Below are 22,095 nucleotides of genomic sequence, written 5' to 3'. Positions count from 1 at the left end.
ACGCAGTGATACCCATGTTTAAGAGGTGACTGAGAAATGTTACTAATTTAAGAAAACTATGAAGGAGTTGATATTCAACAGGTCATAAAGTCAAGAGGTGGAATGACTATCCTGAGCTGAATCAACAGGTGGAAAAGAAGAAATAATTTCAATGGAGGTAACATAAAAACACTGACACTAGATCTGAGAGAAACAGAGAGAGAAAATGTGGAAAAAAGATTAGTATATAAAATACAATGTTAAACAAAGCAATTATCCCCTTAAAATGAGATAAATACCATGCATAATCTCTAAAAGTTGATTCTGTTCATCTGGACGTAGCGTTTTGTGGGAGAAAGGTTTCGTCACTCATCCAAGTGACTTCTTCAGTCTCAGCTGACTGCAGGTTTCCCCAACCTTATAAACGGTACATTTGTATAATGACTGAAACCAGCCAACTGAGGAACAATGGGCTGGGAGGTCAGTTCCTTAATCTTAATTATGCAAATTCCCATGACCATTGATCAACAATCACTGACCAAAACCCACTGATCAAAGACCACTGATCAATGGCCATGAGTACCATTCACAGAGAATCTGTACACATCTTGAACATGATCCAAACTGTACATATTAAATGTTGGACTCCCATTCAAATGATTTTGACAATGAAGCACCTTTAGACTTTCAAGAATCTGTTTGACAAGTTTCTTTAACACCAGTGTGTCATGGTCATTATTATTGATATATTCTTCCAGAGTATATTCATAAAGTTGCAGACAAAGATATCTCGTCCCCCTGAAAATAAACATATTGTACGATATAAGGATGATAGAGTTCAGGGAGTCGTGGGATTTCTTTCTTCAGCACTTCGTAGTTGCTTTAGACATTGGCCGTTTCTCAGTTCTTAAGTACACGAGTCCGTACTCATATTCTCACTTCTTTGCGACTTCGTAGTTCACATGGCATTCTGGAGAAATGCGAGAAGGTAGCGCGATTTGTGTACAATTGGAACACCAGTGTACTTGATGATGTCACAGGTCAGCCTAACATGACCGGGCTGGCTCAACCTGCTCAAATATCAATAAACAATACAATAAAATTATATATAAACATTACTGTGTGTTTTTCTTGAAAAATAATGCATGAAAAATATTTCATAAATTACTTTATCTGTATAGATATTTTATATTATATAGCTAGCAGACGCCATCAATGAAGAGCCCACCGGTGTCAAAACAACGTTGAGCTCATGCGTCTATTATTGAACGTCCAGGTGTATGAAAGCTAAGAGACCGAGGCTCGTTTCCATATGGACACCGGGAAACATCTATAAAACCGGTCAGTGTCTGCAGCTGTTTACGGTCTCTCCCCCTCACTTACCTCACTGATGAGCCCCTGCCAGTCACTCTCACTTTTAGCACTTTTTGGAGAAAAATGAGCAAAACGCTTAAATAATATAAATTATATGGGGAAAATGCACTATTTACTTTATCTCTATAGACCCTGTACAGTTTGTAAACAGTGGTGACAAAGGCAATATAAGGGTCTGTAGTGGTCATTTCCAGGGGAGGATATGTGATGTGCATAATTTGTAAGCAACTGAGCGTTATAAAAGTCATTTCCAGAAGCTGTTGCTACTCCAAGTAGCCTAGGCAGTTTATATAGTAAATTTAGTACAGACTAATTAAGATGTTTAGCCCTGCCCCCCCCTTTAACCAACTTCATACTGATCAGCTAGCCCTTGCAAATGTGAGATATCAGCTCTCATGCTATCTTATAAAGCCAGGCGCTTGTTGAGAGGCAAACTGTTATGGAAATCTTGCTGTGAACTCTCAAGCCAGGCGTTTTCACTGTAAAAACAACAAACAAACAAGGGCCACTGCAAATTCAGTGTTAATAAGATAGTAAAGTATACACTGTTTCTCTGATTATACATATATATATGTATGTATATGTATATATATATATATATATATATATATATACTATACATCTATACTATACATAGACATTCGACCTTTCAATGAACTTAAACTGTGTGTATGAGGTATGCAGAAAAGCAAAAGTAAGCGTCTTGCTAAACTATAAAAACAGGAACTTGCAATAGGTCATATCTCAAATGCACATTTGAAGGTGGGAAGTCTTGCACCTCTAAGAAACAGAACAATCTAGTTCCTAAAGCTATAGGAAATTATAACGTCGAGGCTGCTTCCTCTCATCTCATGGTACACAGGTGCACACAGAATCTAATCAGACCTAATAAGAATATGATTTTTATCAGCATACAAATGATTAAATATTTCTAAGCATAAATGATTATATGTTCCTAAGCACAAATGACAATTTAAAAAAATTCAATTCTAAATGTAACCACAGTGAATGGATTTATCTGGATTTGTTTTTTTGCTCCATAAACTGTATTTATCTTAGTTTAAGTTGTTCAGCAAATTCTACTTGACTCCTCCCCTCCTCCTGTTCTGCCCAGCAACATTTATATGATTTGTTTAACAATGAGGAAGTTGTCCTGTATCACCGTCAACTTTGATACTAAAGACGAGAGACACAAGGCAGAACACCGCGAAGTACAGACTGAACATGTTCCTTAAAATTATATTTATTTTGTCTACAGCAGCCTGCGTCGAGGCTGAAGGTAGGTATCATTATTTCCCCATTACTGGTTCATCTATAACTTTCATCGTGTCAGATTTATTTATGATTTATTTGTTTGTAATTTAGAGTATTTTAACACTGTGTTTTTAACTGTGTTGTCACTTGATCCTAGGAAGTCATACACTTTGTCACATCTATGGATGTTTTGACTCTAGTGATACTCAAATCTGTACAGCATTTGATGGTGATGAAATATACTATGCAGACTTTAATAAAGATCTTCTGATTTGGGAGAGCAAAATTGCCACAAGTTTTCGTTCACCCGACGCTTACAAATATGCAGTATTATATCGAAGCATGTGCAAAAATGACATCTACAGATGGAAGCCAGACAAGTCTGTAATAAAGAAAAAAGGTCAGTGAAACTCAAACTGTTATGTTTCCTGTTCAGTTTTCACTGTTTATGCTGCAAGTTTTTTTAGATCTTTTTTTTTTAAACCAGAAAGTTGAATTTAAGCGAATCATGTGTTCATTTAATTTAGAGCCACCAGAATTCATCATCTACCCCAGAGATGAAGTGATAACAGGGGAAGATAATACCCTCATCTGCTTCATCAACCGCTTTTTTCCTCCTTTGATCAACATTAAGTGGACCAAGAATGATGTAGTAGTAACAGTGGAAGACCCTTTCATCAAAACTTTGTCCAATCCTGATGGGACCGCTTATGTTTTGTCCTACCTCAACTTTGTGCCAGAGAAAGGAGACATCTACAGTTGCACTGTGGAACATGAAGCACTGGATGAGCCTCAGACCAGGTTTTTGGGTGAGAACAAAGACGCTTCAGATATTTTAGCACATATAATATGATTTAATGTTTAGAATTCATCATTTCTTTCTGCTGTTCTCTGCAGAGGTTGAAACAGATGAGATCAGCAAAGGTCCAGCTGTCCTCTGTGGATTTGGCCTGAGTGTTGGATTGCTTGGAGTTTTCATAGGAACCTGCTTTTTTTTTAAAGCAGTGCACTCTGGTCCCACTGCTTGAGATGTATACTACATATTGTATAGAGCTGCATAATCCTTCGTTTGTTTCCAGCAGGCATAACTTTCATCTGTGGTTACTGACAAACCTCAAGTGTCTCGTATTTGCATCACCTGTGTAATGGCGTTAATGGCGTCGTTCTTTGGCTGATATGTCAGTGTTTCTATAATAAAACTTTCGCTTTCATACTGTGCAATAAAGCTGAACGGTGATATCAGCACTTTTCACACAGACATTTTCAGACGTGACGCACTGCTGCACATTTTTGGTTCGTAGCATTAGTGCAGAGCTTGAAGTCTGCATTACTGGTATTCTAGCATTGAAATATGCCTTATTAATAATCCATCACTCTAAAATCATATTAGGTCCATTATGTCAAGTAGAATGAAACTTGAAAAAAAACTATGCTGTTTTTCTTTCAACTGAAATAAAGTAAAAACCAGACTAGAAAAAAAGAATGTATCCATGAACATATTAAACACATTGTTGCTGAGAAGTCTACCTGATTGTAAGTCATCACACTTCATAAGTATTATTACATACTCCACTATTATTAACAAGGATGTGAAAACTAAGTTTAAAAAAATATGTAAATAAACCGATACAAGTGAATACATTCTGGAAAATTACTAGAAATGAAAAATAGTTTGTAAGAAGTTTGTAGTTAGTTGCAGAGAGTATTTGAGTGCCTTATTTTAAGAGGAATAACATTATAAATATATATATATATATATAGTAGAGGGATAGAGGGAGTTTCCACTAAATGTTTTGCTGTTAAATCAGCCTATCTGCTTTCATTTCCTTGTTTTGGTGAACATATAAATGCTGCAGATTAAGTCTTCTTCCTGAATCATCGTACAACACACGCGAAACATGTACACTCATAAGTTTATCCTGTGTGTGGCTTTCTCTCTTTTAAGTCCAGGTGAGCTGCAAAAATCTTCTCTTTGAACAAATCAGTGAAATATTAAAGTCTAATTATTATTTTTAACATCAGAACATTTCTTTCTTTTTATTTCAGTTCTCACAGATGAAGACTTTTACCAAGTAAGAGCATGCTGTACATTCAAAGGGTCACACTTTGAAGAAACCGAGTACATATTAACTAGTTTTTTTAATAAGAACTTGATGATGGAGTACAACAGCACAAGAGGCAACTGGACGGGATTCACAGCATATTCAATTGAAGCAGCAAAATGGTGGAACAGTGATCCCTTTGATGCACTAACAAGAAAGATTGAAAGGAAACTGTTGTGTACGGACATGTTAGATGCCATCCAATCCGTAGGTAAGAGATTTGTTTCTTAATAATGTTTTAAATCAAATGTTAAATAGGGTTTTGATGCTGTGAACTTTTTACATCAAATATTTTTATGATCACTTTTGATGACATAAGATTATTATATTTGTTTTACTGTAAATAACAATAGTGCTTTATGAGTTTTGCTCAGTTGCATGACATTACAGTTGATTTCCAAGTATGCCATAATTGACAGCATAGCTACGATACATTACATTACATACATTTGAGGAATACATCTGTGAACAGAGAAGGTGCATTAATGTATTTTTCTTAATCAGAAGCATGAAACTTATTTTTTCACAGATAATCTGACAACTATACCCACCGTCAAACTAAAATCCTTGAAAAGGCCTAATGGCGAGCACGCATCTACACTTGTGTGCAGTGCCTACAACTTTTATCCAAAACAAATCAGAATGATGTGGATGAGGAACGGCAAGGAGGTGACCACAGATGTCAGTTACTCTGACGTGATGCCTAATGGTGACTGGTACTACCAGACTCATTCTTACCTGAAGTACATCCCAACTTCAGCAGAAAAAATTGCCTGCATGGTCGAACACATTGGTCTCTCCCAGCCGAAGTTTGTGGTCTGGGGTAAGTTTGCTGCTGTGATGCCAATTAAAGTCAGAGAGATAAAACTGAAGCTGCATAATTACGAGTTTCACTTTTATCTCACTGTTTCAGACCCCTCCCTCCCAGTGGAACAACGAACTCAGATAGTTGTTGGACTGTGTGGACTCGTGATTGGATTTGTTATTGCAATATCTGGAATCATCTACTACATCACTGTGTGTCAAAGTAAGGAGTTTGTTAGAAGTGTACATAATATAACATATTCTGATCTAAGACTGAAAGCCTCGGTGTGCCCAGCACTCAGTAACTTTCTTGACTTTGTCTCTTTTCTGTTTTCAAGAGAATCCAAAAAAAAAAAAAAACTATTCCTATTCTTACTACAGCACATATCATTATTAAGTAGATCTGTTGCCTCATCATCATCATCATTTTTTTCTATGCTGCTATTGCTGTGTTCATAAATTGGGCCTTTTCTGTGGTTGCAACAACATTAAGTTTTGCTTGCATACACTGTAAAAAAAACAAAATCCTAATATAAAAGTATTTTACTGTGTATTTTACAGTTTTCTTCTGTTCTTCTAGAATATCATTAAATTTACATAAATAGACTGTGAGTTCCCATGTAAATCCGATGTAAAATTAGGGCAACAAACTGTATTGTCATTACTGAAAATAACCGTATTTTTATGAGAAAGTTATTTTCTATTATTTTATGGTATTATTTTGGCACCACAGCTGCAGGAATATTACTTTTTCAGGATTTTTTTTTTTTACAGTGTAGTAAATCTGACCAATAGAGTTGTTAAAATGATAAATATGTTCTTCTTTTTAACAGGACAAGTGTTCATTCCTGTGGAATCCCCTCCTGAAGCTGGAGCAACTTAACAGCCTGAGCAAACACTATTAATACGGGCACATCCATCCAAGGTGCCCCAAATATCACAGCTCTCTGAATAATGATGTCTGTTGTGGGTGTTTGGGGCTTTGCATCTTTTACCCTACAGGACAGAGGATACATTTGTAATGTCGTTAATACTCTTATACAGTATAGTAATATATTTTATAGAAAAATGATTACACTGTATCTACTGGCATTAACCCTCATTAAGCAGTAAACCCTGTGAGTTAACCAGTGGTGAAAGTGGAAAAGTAGAAAAACCCTGGAACAATACAATGGTTCAAAAGCTACCCACAGTGTGTGATGGGTTTAGATTTTATTATTGTCCTTTGTATTAGGAAATATTTAACCATATATGCTTAGAGGCGTATAATCGATTGTGTAGTGATAGGATGTGTGATCTTTAGTAGTCTGCAAAGGCTTTGTGTGCATGCCAGAGTGTTCTGGCATGCACACCCACATCCTGGGAGCATGGGAGAGGTTGTACCTTGTTTTATTGTTTTATGGTAGGATAAACGTATCTATGTCTGTTTTAGTCTAAGTGCCTTTTGTTTAGATGAACTGCTGGACTTCCAGACCAGCAGGTTTAGGGAAGTCATTTATGGGGTCACACACACACACACACACACACACACACACACACACACACACACACACACACACACACACACACACACAGAGGCAAGGTATTCTTTGTTCACATGTATACCTATGTAAGATGTCATATGTTAATGACCCTATGCATATTCATGTAACCACAATAAAAGGAGTGCTATGGGGAACCTGGCTGAGAGTCTGACGGAGCAGGGCTCTAGACTAACTTTTTGCCATGGGCGCACCGGTGCGCCGGCACAAAAGTTAGGCGCACTCAAATTTTTCAATTGCATCGCTTAACACCGCAGTTTTACATGTTTTTTTGGGGGGAAATTGCAGTCCATACAGACAATATTAATTTCTAAATTATTAACTAACAATCTTGTGCTTATAGTGCTTTGTCAATATTGTAGAAAATGTTAAACTTAATCATCATCTCGGCCTCCTCTGACGACCTGTTTGCTGCTGCCTGCTGCTGAAAGGCAGTGGGGAGAGGGTTCACTTGGGCAGTGCATTTATTGCAGCATATAATGTGTTTTCTGGATACACTGCTGCTTTTTCAGCATTCAAAGATTGATGGCACCATGTCAGAGCTGGCTATGAATTTCAGATGGATCAGTCCTTAACTTAACAAAAAAGTTATCAATAGTTCTTTTCATCTTTTCTTATTACCCACAGCTACATCCACTTCTGCCAGGCCTAGGCTGCTCACTGGGGCTGGGTATCATCACTGATTTCTATAATCCATTTGATTCCGGTTCTCAAAGTCCTGATTCCATTCAATTTAGCCTCAGACAGTCAGAAATATTATAATTCTGATCATTTATCAGTACTGATACATGTGAGACTTCATCAGAATTGTGAACATCACAGCAGATGCCTTTGTGTGAAAGTAACTGAGAATAAAACACAGAAAAACATGAAGGAGATTTTTCTGGCCTGGCTTTCTATAACAGATAACCTTAAAAATATTCTGCAATTTTGCACAATTTTAAAAAGTTTAAATTTCTTCAGTATTGAACAACAGAAAAAAATTGGCTTTCTTGTCAAATGTTAATAGACCAGTTGACAGTAAAGGCAGCTTGTGCAAAAGGGAAATCGAAACAGGAGAGAGACTTACAACTGGTGTCCGCTAAACTGTGGTTAGAGCAGGCGCAGAAAAGACAGGAGGCAGTGAACGCAAAGAGAGCAGCTTTGCAGGCATTAGCTGTGAAACCTGAAGATGAGACGCTGTAGTCTACTTCAGTGGTGCTGACGTTAAGGGACCAACAGCGTAGACCAGTATTAGAGAGGGAGAGAGAGGCCAGAGAGGAGGAAGAAAAGCAGGAGCAGGAAAAGAGGGAGAGAGAGGAGGAGGATAGAGTACGACAGGAGTTTGGGGATGCCGCAGCACAATATTTAAGCCCTTATAACACTAGATCCAAAACTAAAAGGGATGAGGCGAGTGCAGCTGGTATGCCTGTCTATCCTGTCCATGCAGTAGATACCTTTCCCATGGTGGAGGTCGCGAATCCCCATTTTGGTGTTGAAGGTGACCAAAGCCGTGTGATTTGTGTTTACAGGCCATGGACTGAATCTGAATGTGCAGAAGCATGTAAAGGTTTAGGAGACCCATTGACTAATGTTGATGAATTTATTGCCCGACACAAGCAACTCTGCTCCTCGTATCGCTTAAACGGTCAGGAAACAGAAGCCACCTTTAGGAGGTGTCTCACATATAACTGGGCTCGGGTGCGAGGCACCTACACAGGGAGGGACGGTAATACCGTCCTGCCCTATGGCCATGCAAATTTAAGAGGCCAGGTTGATGGGGTTTATGAGCGTCTTAGAAATACTTTTAAAGCTTCTGTAGATTACAACAAAATCGCCCAATGTATGCAGAAAGAAGGAGAGGATGTTCATGAGTTCAGGGCGAGATTAGAGGAAGTTTTCAAAGAACATAGCGGCCTTGAAGAGAGTGCGGAGAAGGCCAGCCCATATCAGCAGCAGTTAAAACATGCTTTGATGAATGGCTTTCATTCACTCATTGCTGATTTCATCAGAAAACAAAATGTTAATCAGAACACTGACGGGTCCGTTGAATGCATGAATTGGGCCCGCCATGCACAGGAAGTCATTAAAAATTAAAAAAAGAAGTCACAAAGCTCTGAGGCTGCTGCCTTTTTAGCAGGTGAAATTTTGTTTCAGGGACAGGCTGGAAGAGAGCAAAATAGAGGCAGGAGCAGGAGAAATAGAGGCTCATGGCAATTTAGGGGGAACCGTGGCAAAAGAGATGATAAGTGCTATGCATGTGGGGAAATGGGCCACCACGCAAGAGAGTGTCCTGATCGCATGCCTGAAGAGTATAAACGTCCTGATGCAAGAAACCCTTATTATAATAAATGACTAGCACCTGTTGACACTGCTAACACACATACATGTACAAATGATCCCTTAGTTTGCCAGAATTTACAACAGCCTGTGTTTCAGACTCTAGATTTAACTGAAGTATTGTTAAATCTGTCAGGGAAAGAAGTAAAACCAGTTCGCACGTTAACTGTGCAGGGTAAAACCATTCAATTTCTGTGTGATATAGGGGCAGATAAAACTGTTTTAAAAGATCATGTGTCAGGAGTTGACCCTTCAAGTGGCACAATTTATGTGAAGTCTGCAAATGGTCAGTTAAATCAGCATAGAATCTCTAAACCAGTGTGGATTAGAGATCCTACCACAGGAGAGGCAGCTCAGGGTTCAGTTGTAATGTGCCCAACTTGTCTGGTGAACCTCTTGGGAAGAGATATGATGATGAAACTTGGAATTTCAATAATTCCAACATCCATTGGGATGATAGCTGCAGGGAAAGGAGAAACTGCTGAGACAATGGTTCATCAGGACAGTGGGGATTTGCATTATTACTGGACACTTGACCTGTCGGCCTCCAGACCTGATCAAATAAACTGTTAGCTGCAGCTGAGGAAATGTTGACAACCAGCCACGACACACAGGCGCAAGAAGACTTGCATGTCACACTGAGATTTAAGACCACGCCTGGGCCTGATGAGGCCTACACAGATAAAGTGTTGAAATTAGGGCCACAGAGAATCACCATAAAAGCAATATATACTGATGGTGAAACCATGGCTGGATGTAGTGTGATCCTTTCTGAAGCTGCACAACAACTTTTTACAGGGCAGACACCACATATTTCACTGACAAAGAGTGGCACAGCTGAGTGGACAGACTTAGCATCTTTGGTGAGGCAGGGGGAGAGTGTTGGAATGTGGCAGCAAGCTGGAGGGGGTTGGGAGACAGACATGCAGCACAGCATCTTTCGTAAAAAGCTGGGATGGGTGACACATACTACACCACAAACACATTTAAAGGGGGGTGAGAATGACACAACAGAATGATATGTTGTAGATGTCAGAGATCACCCGGAGCTTAAACAGGTCCCAGAGAAGCTCTGGTCTACGGGGAAGACTGATGTGGGGTTAATGACAACAGCAAGTCCAGTAGTTATAAAGCCCAAAACGTCTTTTAGGCCAAGAGTGAAACAATATCCCTTGAAGCCTGATGCAGTGGAAAGCATTAAACCAGTAATAGAGGATATGATTAAAGCAGGGATACTAGTTGAAGCTCCACAGGCAGTATGTAACACACCCATCTTCCCAGTTAGAAAGGCTGATTCACAGTCGTGGCGCATGATTCAAGACTTAAGAGCTGTAAATCAGGCAGTGGAGAGTATAGCTCCATGCGTCCCCGACCCCCACACCTTGTTAAATCAGCTTAAGCCAGACAAGACACACTTCACTGTGGTAGATTTAAGTAATGCTTTCTTTTCCATACCAGTGCATGAGAATTCACAAGGCTGGTTTGGTTTTACGTATCAAGGCAAAAAATACACATACACCAGATTGCCGCAAGGTTTTTGTGACAGTCCTACAATTTTCACACAGAATATTACAAATTGTCTGTCTGATTTTGTAATTCCATCACATTCACAGATGTTGGTATATGTCGATGACATTTTAATTGCATCCAATTCAGAGAAGAATTGTAGAGACATGTCATTGGCATTGCTGACTCACTTAGCTGAAACAGGTAACAAGGCCTCACTTTCAAAGCTACAGTGGGTAAAGACAGAAGTGAAATTTTTAGGACATCTGCTTAGTGCAGCAGGGAAGAGCATACATCCAGAGAGGAAAACGGCTATTTTGGCAGCACCTAGGCCAGTGACAAAGAAACACATGATGCACTTTATGTTCAATATATGTATTTTGTTGTGCCTGAAATGAACAAATAAAAAAAAAATAAATAAATAAATTTCTAGGGTTGTTAAATTTCTGTCGATCGTGGATGCCCCATTACACTGAAATTACGCAGCCATTATTGGATATGATGTACAGTAAACCTTTAGCTATGTCAGAAAGTTTGACTTGGACGCCTGAGGGGGAGCAAGCTCTGTGCATGCTGAAACAGATGCTGACAGGAGCATCAGTTCTAGGACTTCCAGATTATAACAAGCCTTTTGTTCAAACTGTTGACTGTAGAGGGCATTTTATGACATCCATGTTGGTGCAAAAATGTGGAGGTAGAATGAAGCCAGTAGCTTATTATTCTAAGAGGCTGGATTCAGTGGCTTGTGCCTTACCTCATTGTGTGCGATCTGTGTGTGCAGCTGCTGAAGCCGTAAAGTGTTCTGGTGAAATTGTTTTGTTTCACCCTTTGACCCTGCTAGTTCCACATGAGGTGGATGTTTTATTGCTGCAGACTAAAATGACATTCTTGTCACCTGCAAGACATTTATCTTTAATGTCACTGTTGCTGTCCCAGCCACACATAACTATTAAGCGGTGAACAACTTTGAATCCCTCTACACTGTTGCCCACAGAGGAAGAGGGTACACCACATGTGTGTAGTGAGCATGTGGAAACAGAGTGTAAACAGTAGTAATATAGCTATGGCTTTTTTGCCCCCCCCCCCACTTCCCCTTTTCCCCCCACACACCCCACCAGTTTTCCCTCACCCCCTCCCCTTTCCCCCTGCGCGTCCATGTGAGTGAGCGTGAACGTGAATGGACTTTTGCTCGTGCATGTGAGTTCAGGGGTCATATGAGTTTACATGTATTTAATAGCGTTTTATTTAATGAGACCATTATGTGTTTTAATTAAGCTGATTTTAAAGGATTGTATAGGTCTCAGAGCTCTGTTATTTAGACATAGATGATTTAATTTAGCTAGTTTAGGAGCATTTTGCTTTTTCTTTAGGGCTCTGAAACACACAGGACCAAATAGTTTTCAAACAAAAAGTTTTTTCCACCTTCTAAAAAACACATATTCACACATAGCCACACTAGCACTGTATCAACCCCCAATGTTCCTTTAATGCAACTAGCCCTATAATTATCTACTAGTCACAAAGACACATAGATGATTTAACTGTTTTAGGAGCATTTTACTTCTCTTTAGCGCTCTGAAAGACACAGAGGCTAATAGTTTTTAAACAGAATACCACAAACAGCAGGTATTCCTTTAGAAATAAACAGGGATACTTCTAAAACTACATATTCTTAACTCTGCAACAGTTAGACAGAGGGGGGCTTACAGTTAGACCCCCTACAGTCAGCAGAAGAAGTCATAAAAACAGCCATCCTTATCAAGAACATCCCAGCACTCACACATCCCAACTGTAGTTCCATAGTTTTCCATTACAAATGCTCTTTTATCTTATCTTATCATGTCAGAGGCCAACTGAAACCGTGGCCAACTGAACCACCAAAGGTTTTTTCACCTTTTCTTACACCCCCACACATTTATCTCTACAGGCAGACATTAGCAACATTAGCATTAGTCTCATTAGCAACAGGGATGAGACCGACTACAGAAGTGAGGTGAGACGCCTGGCCACGTGGTGTGTTGACAACAATCTCTCTCTGAATGTGGAGAAGACGAAGGAGATTGTTGTGGACTTCAGGAGAATGCACACCCAACATGCTCCTCTGACCATTGACGGAGCGTCTGTGGAGAGAGTGAGCAGCACTAAGTTCTTGGGTGTGCACATCACAGAGGATCTCTCCTGGACGTACAACACCACAGCACTGGCCAAGAAATCACAGCAGCGTCTCTTCTTTCTCCGCAAACTAAGAAGAGCAGGAGCACCAGCCCCCATCATGTACACTTTCTACAGAGGCACCATAGAGAGCATCCTGTCGAGCTGCATCACTGTGTGGTTTGGAGCCTGCAATGCGTCCTGTCACAGAACCCTCCAACGCATAGTGAGAGCTGCAGAGAGGATCATTGGTGTCTCTCTCCCCTCCCTCCAGGACATTTACAGCACCCGTCTCACTAAAAAAGCCCTTTGCATAGCGGCTGATCCCACGCACCCAATGCAAAGCTTCTTCAAGCTGCTGCCGTCAGGGAGGCGACTGAGGAGTCTCCAAGCCAGGACCAGCAGACTGAAGGACAGCTTCATCCATCAGGCTGTCAGGAAGCTTAACTCCCTCCCGATTCTGCCCCCTCTCCCCTCTCTCCTCCACGGTCTCACTGAACTCTGTCACACACACACACACACACACACACACACACACACACTCTCTGACTCACTCACTGGCCTGCACCAGTTATTAGCCACCTGTGGAGCATTGGACTGCCATTACCTCATAAGACTTTGTTCTGTTACACTACCTCCTACCGTACATTACCAAATCTCCATTTGCACTATTTGCCTATTTGCACTACCCTGCCTGGTCTACACTGAATGTCATCTACCGTTACCGTTACCTGAATATTGTATATTGTATATTGTATATTGTATAGCTTGTACTGTATTTATTCAAATTTTACTTTTTAATTATTTTACTTGCATTTTTAATCTCTCTCTTATATTTAAATGTTCATTGCTACTTCTTCTAGGGTTTGAGAGTAACGGAATTTCTATTCTCTGTATGTCCTGTACATATGGCAGAATTGACAAATAAAGTTGACTTTGACTTTGACTTTGACTTTGATTACACCTCCTAGTGACCAACCGATCCTCCAAACAGTTTTCCACCTTTCTTCTTTACATCCTACCCTTTTTTATCTTATCATGTCAGAGGCCAACTGAAACCAAGGCCACCTATATAAAAACACCCCATCAGACACACAGTATTTTCCTCAGCACTTCACAACTGCCGCAAGGTATATCGTTTTAACTTTTTATTTTTTCGGATCCCAGACACTGTGGTGCGAGGTAGTTAGCTGTTCATAAGAGTTTAATTTAATCAAACCTCATTTTACGGATCTAAGTGGCTCCTCATCACTAGCCAATTCACCACTTTATTTAAATATCAGAATTTTCGGAATGATGATCCAAGCGGGACACAGAGGCTGATAGTTTTAACGCACCAGAATGCAAATATAAATAAAAGCCTGACTATCCTGACAGGCTAGCTGCAGCGACACCTTTCTTTCAGACGGATGCCTGGATGTGCGTTGGAGCTGCCTTTGCTACCCGCACAGAGCGTTTCTGACCTACGGGCGCTGCTTATACAATAGAGAAAAGCAACAACACAGCGTGTTTCTCTGCTCCAAGACATCGGGGGGCCTTTCACACAGTAAGCATGTCTGTTATACCCAGTGCATAAATGTCTGTATGTCAGTGCTGATTATTCAAACCCTGTTTAAAATGTGACACATATGTTGTCCAAAAACAATTCCTCTAAATTTGCAAAGTTACTGATTTAAAAACATATTTTTTCGAATTTTTAGTTGCATGACAAACATACGATAGACTCTTGAGCATATTTATTTATATAGCTACATTCACAATGGTACCGCCATGCTAAATAAAATATGCCCAAGCACCACTGCACTCTAATGCAAGCCTCTGAACTGTATGTTGATAAGTACATGATGTGTACCTCTACCTCTACAGCTGTAAACAGTTTGTATCCAAACTTTGAGGATCTGCTGAATTGTTTTAATGGCACTTTTTGACAAACTGCAGATGATGAATTCCTCTTTATTGGAGAAACTGTCCCTAAGCTATTGTTGCTCATACTTACTGAGTTCCCTAGCTACTTCTTTACTATGTCAGTAAACTTTTTGAACAATAAAAGGTATGGTAGATTTAAATAAACATCCTAATTGAAGCAAAGGCAAAAAAATGGAATTAATTTTATGTGGCTGTTCACAACAACAAGAAGTGAAAATCCAAAACCGGCTCCAATCCTTTGTATTAATGATCTCTCTGTGTGTGTGTGTGTGTGTGTGTGCGTGTGTGAGTGTGTGTGAGTGTGTGTGAGTGTGAGTGTGCGTGCCCTCACAGAAGGAAGGTCACAGCAGCAGCTTTTCTCAAACGCATTACCAAGCAGTTTTTTTTTTACAAGAAGTGTAGCTCATACGATGGTATAAATGTATTCTCTGCGATACTTCATAAATATGAAACTCTAAAGATCTTGAGTTCATGCACATTGTGAAACAAGAATCTAAATATTTTGTGTCACAATGATTTCTATAAAAGCATGTTGTTTATGGGGATAATGTAACAAATCTTTTGTGGGCCCTATTAATGATCAATGGTAATTGAAGAGGAACCCAGGCTCTGGACATTTTCATGACAAGTGACAGCGCAGACATCTACTAATGAGAGAACATGTTTTATCATCATAAACACTGTGATATGAAGCATCGTTAAAGTGTCACTCCAGTAATGTTGACTCATGTTTTTAATAGATGACTTTAAAACACTAAACTCTAATTTCTGTGGTTTATTTTAAGTTTACAGAATATAACATGTGGTAAGACGACGAGTTTTACTTCTCACTGTCGTGTTATGTGTATCTATTTATCATGTATGCTACTTTGCTCTGTGGACTGTAAAATGTTTCATTGTCCATCCATCCGCTTCCGCTTATCCTTTCCAGGGTCGCGGGGGGCGCTGGAGCCTATCCCAGCTGTCATAGGGCGAGAGGCGGGGTACACCCTGGACAGGTCGCCAGTCTGTCGCAGGGCCAACACACAGGGACAGACAACCATTCACGCTCACATTCACTCGCACATTCACACCTAGTGACAATTTGGATTATCCAATTAACCTATCCCCTCAAACTGCATGTCTTTGGACGGTGGGAGGAAGCCGGAGTACCCAGGGAACCCACGCAAACACGGGGAGAACATGCAAACTCCACACAGAAAGACCCCGGCCTGATGGTGGAATTGAACTCAGGACCTTCTTGCTGTGCGGCAACAGTGCTAACCACCGTGCCACCGTGCTGCTATGTTTCATTGTATTCATAAAATAAACCAGACTTCCACCGTCTGCATCTTTTACTGTTTTTCTGCTTTTGTTCACTCCAAGTTTGACAAAACCCACAGATATCCAGAGTTAACTCACTAACAATGTGGAGCAGTCTCAGTGTATTTTGCTGGTTTTTCCCTAAACACAACCAACTGAGAGAAACGCTTGTAGTCCTCACTTTGGTCATTTTGAACGCTGAAGGAGATTTGTTCCATAGACGCCTTACACTAGTGTTTCCTGCACTTAATCCATCACTACTATCTTCTATTAAAATTCAGATTCCTTTATAGTTTGCAGTGAAATTTCTTAAACCGTTGCTTAATGGTACAGAAGTACACGTCACTCTTTACTAACACATTTGTAGATAAGTTTATTGCTGAACGACACAGCTAGCAGTCTCACACACTCTAGGTTTTTGAAGTTTTGTGTGTAATGGTTTACTCTATCAGACCTTATCCTTTTCTCCCCAGTATCACAACAGTATGACTCCCAAAGTACGGATCAGTAAACAACCAATGATTCTAAAGCCAGAACAGAAAGATACAGTTGGAAGATGAATGATTGCTTTTTTATGATGCATAGTAAAACTACCCCCTCTTCTTCTTCTCTGTTGTTGTTGTTGTTGTTCTTGCTTGTGTGTGTGTGTGTGTGTGTGTGTGTGTGTGTGTGTGTGTGTGTGTGTGTGTGTATGCCTTAGAAGTCAAATAATACATTAGCCACACTTAAAAAACATTTGAATTTCATTTAGAACTGAGATTCTAAGTTGAAAGCAGAAATCTTATGCTCAATCAGAAACATGTTTCCCCACTTTCACAATGCTGAGGTGTCAAATCCACAACCCCCAACAAATGGTTTGTTACACGCGGGTGTGAAGGGCAAGCTTTACTTACACAGCCTCACACACAGTAGATTTTTAAAGTTTTTGGGTACAGTGGTTTAGCCACAGATGTAACTTCTACTTTTGATAAAGATCACTGCACCTGTTTATTTCTTAAGAAATTAAGCTCTTATTTATACATGTCTACACAATAATAGACACCGTGTGCTCCGTGACATTATAGTCTTCTACTTCTGCTTCCATTGGTTTGCATTTTAAACTCCCAACCTTTCAGGTTGTTATGAACGACTTATATTTCTAACATTTTGTGATATAAAAGTGAATCATGCGACTTTTTTTTATTTTCTGTGTGATAGAATGACTTAAGACACAAGTTATTTAAACAATTCTAAATGACAGTGTGATGGCCATAGTACTTAGTGTGGGTCAAATATGTTAAGGATAATGTTTATCAATGTAAAAATGCAAAGAACTTGTGGATAGATTATAACATTTTGTAAACAGTTACCTCAGAAGCTGTACTGTCAGATCTATGTATGTAAGGTTAAACTTTCCACAGTAGTTCCACTTAAGTAACTAAACATATAAAGTCACCCTTTACCAATATCCGACTGCTCCTTGAAAAAAGTAGCACAAACAGACAACTGACTCAGCAATGATGAGTAGAGCTACCCGAGGCCGAGAATCAAGCAGAAGAAAATTAAAAGTTGTTGCTTTTGTGGCTCGAAAAATTAAAGAAAGTATATTTAATAATTCAACAAGACCTACACTTTCAACACATGTACATTCAAACTTTGGAACAGGCTCAACATTGCTGTTGTTCAATAGTTTTTAGCCGTTCGAAAAAGTCATTTTACGGACATAGACGAGGAGACAGTACTGAACTTGAAACGAAAAGCGAGCCTTTATTTGGGCTGATTAACGTGGCAAACAACAGAACGCACAGAGCAAAATTAAACTAGAAGCTGAACTGGGAAAACTAAGAACTGACACTTAACTCAGACAGCAGGGAAAGCGAAGACAGGGTGACGATGATGCATATGACGGAGACAACTATGAACAGGACTCTGTGCTGGAACAACAAAGAACTATGAAACGTATACACGTAAGCAACATGGACATGACCAGCACAGAGTCCTGAAACCTGGCGTAACACGGGGGAAATTGAACAAACGACGCGGCGACGACCACAGGAAGACTGAGGACTTAAATACACACATGAGGTGATCAGGGGAAGTGGAGACACATGAGAACACAGCTGACTAGAATGAAACATAATGACAATACAGGGGAGAGTAACACTAACTACAATGAACAAAGAACACCAGACTCTTCCAAAATAAAACAGGAAACACAAAGACATGGACATGGCATGAACTTGACAACAAGAGCCATACAGACATGAAACATGACAGGTAGACGCACGGACCAGGGAGAGATGACAAAAGGGACTAAGAAACCAAGGACTAAACTGCAAACTAGAAAACAACTAGATGCGTTACACTACAACATGGGGATACAAAAATATGCATTAGAACTCAAACACTGGGCCTAATGGCCCAGTACCGTGACAGACAGACACTATTGCTACTTTTAAGATTAGGCTTAAAACCTTCCCTTTTGGTAAAGCATATAGTTAGGGCTGGATCAGGTGACCCTGAATCCTCCCCTAGTTATGCTGCAATAGGTGTAGGCTGATGGGGGATTCCCGTGGCAGGTATTTCATCTTCAGTCAGCTTTCTCACTCACTATGTGTTAATAGACCTCTCTGCACTGAATCATACTTGTTATTAATCTCTCGTTCTCTTCCACAGCATGCCTTTTGTCCTCTCTTCCTTCTCTCACCCAACCGATGGTGGCAGATGGCCGCCTCTCTCTGACCCTAGTTCTGCTGGAGGTTTCTTCCCGTTAAAAGGGAGTTTTTCCTTCCCATAGTGGCCAAAGTGCTTGCTAATAGGGGGTCATATAATTGTTGGGTTCTTCTCTGTATGTATAATTGTAGGGTCTACCTTACAATACAAAGTGCCTTGAGGCGACTGTTGCTGTGATTTGGTGCAGCAGAATCCTTCTTCCAGAAAAGAGAAAAATACTTTTTCTTCTTTTTCAGGCTCAGTTCTGCAGCTGTTTGTTTTGTACTATGAGGTTTGTCATCTCACTGAAACATTCTTTCTCCTGAATCTCCATTTTCTGGGAGCCTTTCTCCGGTTCTTCTAATGCTTCTTGGTTCTCTAGGTCCTTTTCTTTCAGGTGTTTATATTTCTCTTGCAGCACTTTCTTTGTCTCAGCATGTTCTCATTTCTTAGTTGTAAGTTGTCTTGCATGGCTTCTAATTCCTGATGTCTCCTCTGCATTTCTTCAAATACGTCTTTTTGTGTTTTTTCTTCTTCTTCTTCTCTTCTTGCATTTCACCATTTGTCTTTTGGACTTTGTTATACATTCCATGCAAATGTGTATTTTTGTTCACGATTTCTTTGTTTCTGAGCTGCATTTCTGTACATTTTTTCTCCAGCTGTTGTTTCTCTTCCTCGAGTTCAATGTTTTTGTCCTTTGCTTCGTTATAAAACACTTGTAAGTCTGCATTTTTCTTCTTGAAGTTGTGGAGAACATCCTGCATCTTTCTTTGTGTCTCTTCCAGTTGTTCCTTCTCTTCCAACATTTCTGTGTTTCTCCTGAGTATTCATCAAACATTACTTTCAGCCCTTCATGGTTTTTCTCCAGATCTTCAAGCTAGCACGTCCAACTGTTGATGCATTGCATCCTGCTGCTCCTTTTTGTGCACCATTTGTGTATTTCGTCCGATCACTTCATCCAACATGACTCACAAGCCTTCACTATTTTTCTCTGTTACTTTGAGTTTGCAATGCAATTAAATTTTTATTCAAAAGATATACGAAACTGGCTAATTGCTAGAAAATGCTAATGCTCCCCACTCATATGCAAAGTGTTAAGGCCAATGTGTGACCCACCTGTCACTGGGCCAGAAATTGAATAAATAAGCAGTGAAATGAGGTCAGAGTAATGAGTAATATCACAAACTAACCACCTGCTATTACCAGTTTTAATTCACTCTTTATATAAATAAATATATTTTATAAATTGAATTTCTGTTATTACTTCATCTGAACTGCATGGTGAACATGGGTCTTCAACAACACATATCCATATCTCTACAAAGTTGCTTTAAAATGTTTATATACTTCTGCTTCATCAGTACCCTGTGACACAGGGCTGATCTCAAAGAGAGGAAATGGCGTCGGCCCCCACATGCTACAAAATTCTCATCCTTAATAACGTGTGTAAACAATGGTTTCTCCCCTCACATACAAGTGCATAAGCACTGGCATTGTCACAGCGCTTGTCTTTCCTAAACAAATGTTTTCATTTATGCTTCCTTACTGAAAAGATTTTTCTAACTTTTGAATTTAACATAATGTATTAGTCAGGTCATATTTTTGTTATAATCAGTTTATTTTGAATGTAAACACTTTTCGTCCAGTCTCTTTCATTTAGTTAATTCTTAACACATAACAGCTTTTTACATAAACAGGACCAAAACGAATAAACCTAGCTTATTCTCTCAACCAGGGCTGTTGAGATTAAACTGAATCTTCCATGGTTGGTTGCATGTTTGAGATCTCAGGTTCAACTACCAGCAGGACATTCAGGAGTACCATACCACAGAGAGCAGCGTCAGGTGTCAACGTCCACGTTATTGAGATGTTCGTTGCAGATGTGCCTGTATTATTGACTGCTTTGAATTTCTCATTGAAAACCTAAAGACCTGAAAGCGAGGTCAGAGACATACTCCCATTACAAACATTGTTATACAATGAAACATTCAACTGGTGTCACACCAGGGAGAGTTTCCTTTATATCAAAAGGTTGGGGTGGCAGAATATCCGACAAACACTTGACTGAATAAGTGTAAACGGCAGTGAGACAGAGCGATCGATCGAGTGAGAGAGACAGAGAGCGAGTTTTGAGATGTTAGAGATTTGTGATGTTTAGCGTACAGTTGGTGTGTTGTGTTAACTTGTGTAGTTAGTGTGTTGTGTTGTGTAGTTGTTGTTTTGTTTTGTGTGTCAGTGAGGACACGAATGAACGTCACACAGGCAGGATGCAGTGTGAACACTGTCTCCAGGTGGAAAACAGGAGGAGTGATACACCTCCTGCTGTCAGGCCTGCAGGGTTTCTCCCTCTGATGTTCTTCTCTGTCTTGTGGTAGACAATTTTAATTTTTTTTACTGTCACAAATAATTTGTGGGGCATCTTATTGTGACACCTTATTGTTCTCTCATTTTAGTTAAGTAGTATTTTTAAATGGCTGTACAAAAAAAAGAACACAAGATGCATTGGCTGCATTTTTAGATGAATAGTTGTATATAACTTTATTATTCACAAAAGGTTTACATAAGTTTTACAAATTTACAATTTATATTTGCATTTCAAGTTATGAAAATAATTTACTAAACATGTCTGTGGTTTTACACTAAAAGAAAACATAACTATTACTAGGATTTTATGTGTTTGTATGATTCCAGACCAGTTGTGTTAATACAGTATGTCAATGAAAAAATAACTGTAAATTCGGACATGTGAGGTTGTGCTGAAAAGAATGATACCAAGCAAGACAAGGTAAAAAAAACACAAAATCAAAAGTAGCCAAAAACGGTCAATTATATTTTGGACCTCAGGAAATTAGGTTTAAATTATTGTTTGTGACAGAGTAGATTTCTGACATTTTAGTAGTAGTAGTAAGGAACAATTTGATTTTCTGTTCAACAACAAACAGTGTGAAACTTAAGTTAGACTTAAGTTTGCCCAATGTTTTGTAGCTTTCTGGATTTTATACTTATTGGGTACATATTCATTTATTATACAGACTATACAGTACATAAAATAAAAATGTATTTTTTAATGTAACTGAAATGTTTAATTATATGGGTTATAGAAAATAATTAAGTTATAGACCATATTTATATGAAACGTGTATACT

At 39.3% G+C, this 22,095-nt stretch overlaps 2 protein-coding genes across 4 annotated transcripts; both read left to right on the top strand.

Annotated features, from left to right (window-relative positions):
- The first annotated feature begins 2,516 nt into the window (after positions 1-2,516).
- Positions 2,517-3,818, top strand: LOC116318652 (H-2 class II histocompatibility antigen, A-Q alpha chain-like). 2 transcript variants are annotated; one of them, XM_031737732.2, is made up of 4 exons: positions 2,517-2,632; positions 2,765-3,007; positions 3,135-3,416; positions 3,505-3,818. In XM_031737732.2, exons 1-4 carry the CDS (start codon positions 2,578-2,580, stop codon positions 3,633-3,635), a joined length of 711 nt encoding a protein of 236 aa, XP_031593592.2. In that variant the 5' UTR covers positions 2,517-2,577; the 3' UTR covers positions 3,636-3,818. The 2 variants fall into 2 exon arrangements, with proteins under 2 accessions (XP_031593592.2, XP_039465402.1); XM_039609468.1 differs by having other exon boundaries at positions 2,523-2,632; positions 2,858-3,007.
- Positions 3,819-3,989: 171 nt separating this feature from the next.
- Positions 3,990-6,870, top strand: LOC116318651 (class II histocompatibility antigen, B-L beta chain-like). 2 transcript variants are annotated; one of them, XM_039609467.1, is made up of 6 exons: positions 3,990-4,557; positions 4,654-4,679; positions 4,755-4,920; positions 5,239-5,532; positions 5,623-5,736; positions 6,347-6,870. In XM_039609467.1, exons 1-6 carry the CDS (start codon positions 4,506-4,508, stop codon positions 6,394-6,396), a joined length of 702 nt encoding a protein of 233 aa, XP_039465401.1. In that variant the 5' UTR covers positions 3,990-4,505; the 3' UTR covers positions 6,397-6,870. The 2 variants fall into 2 exon arrangements, with proteins under 2 accessions (XP_039465401.1, XP_031593590.2); XM_031737730.2 differs by having other exon boundaries at positions 4,654-4,920.
- Positions 6,871-22,095: the final 15,225 nt, after the last annotated feature.

The sequence above is a fragment of the Oreochromis aureus genome, linkage group 3 (assembly GCF_013358895.1).
Source record: "Oreochromis aureus strain Israel breed Guangdong linkage group 3, ZZ_aureus, whole genome shotgun sequence".
Classification (NCBI taxonomy): Eukaryota; Metazoa; Chordata; class Actinopteri; order Cichliformes; family Cichlidae; genus Oreochromis; species Oreochromis aureus.
Note: the sequence above shows the minus strand (reverse complement) of the source record. Positions and strands in the feature narration are given on the sequence as shown.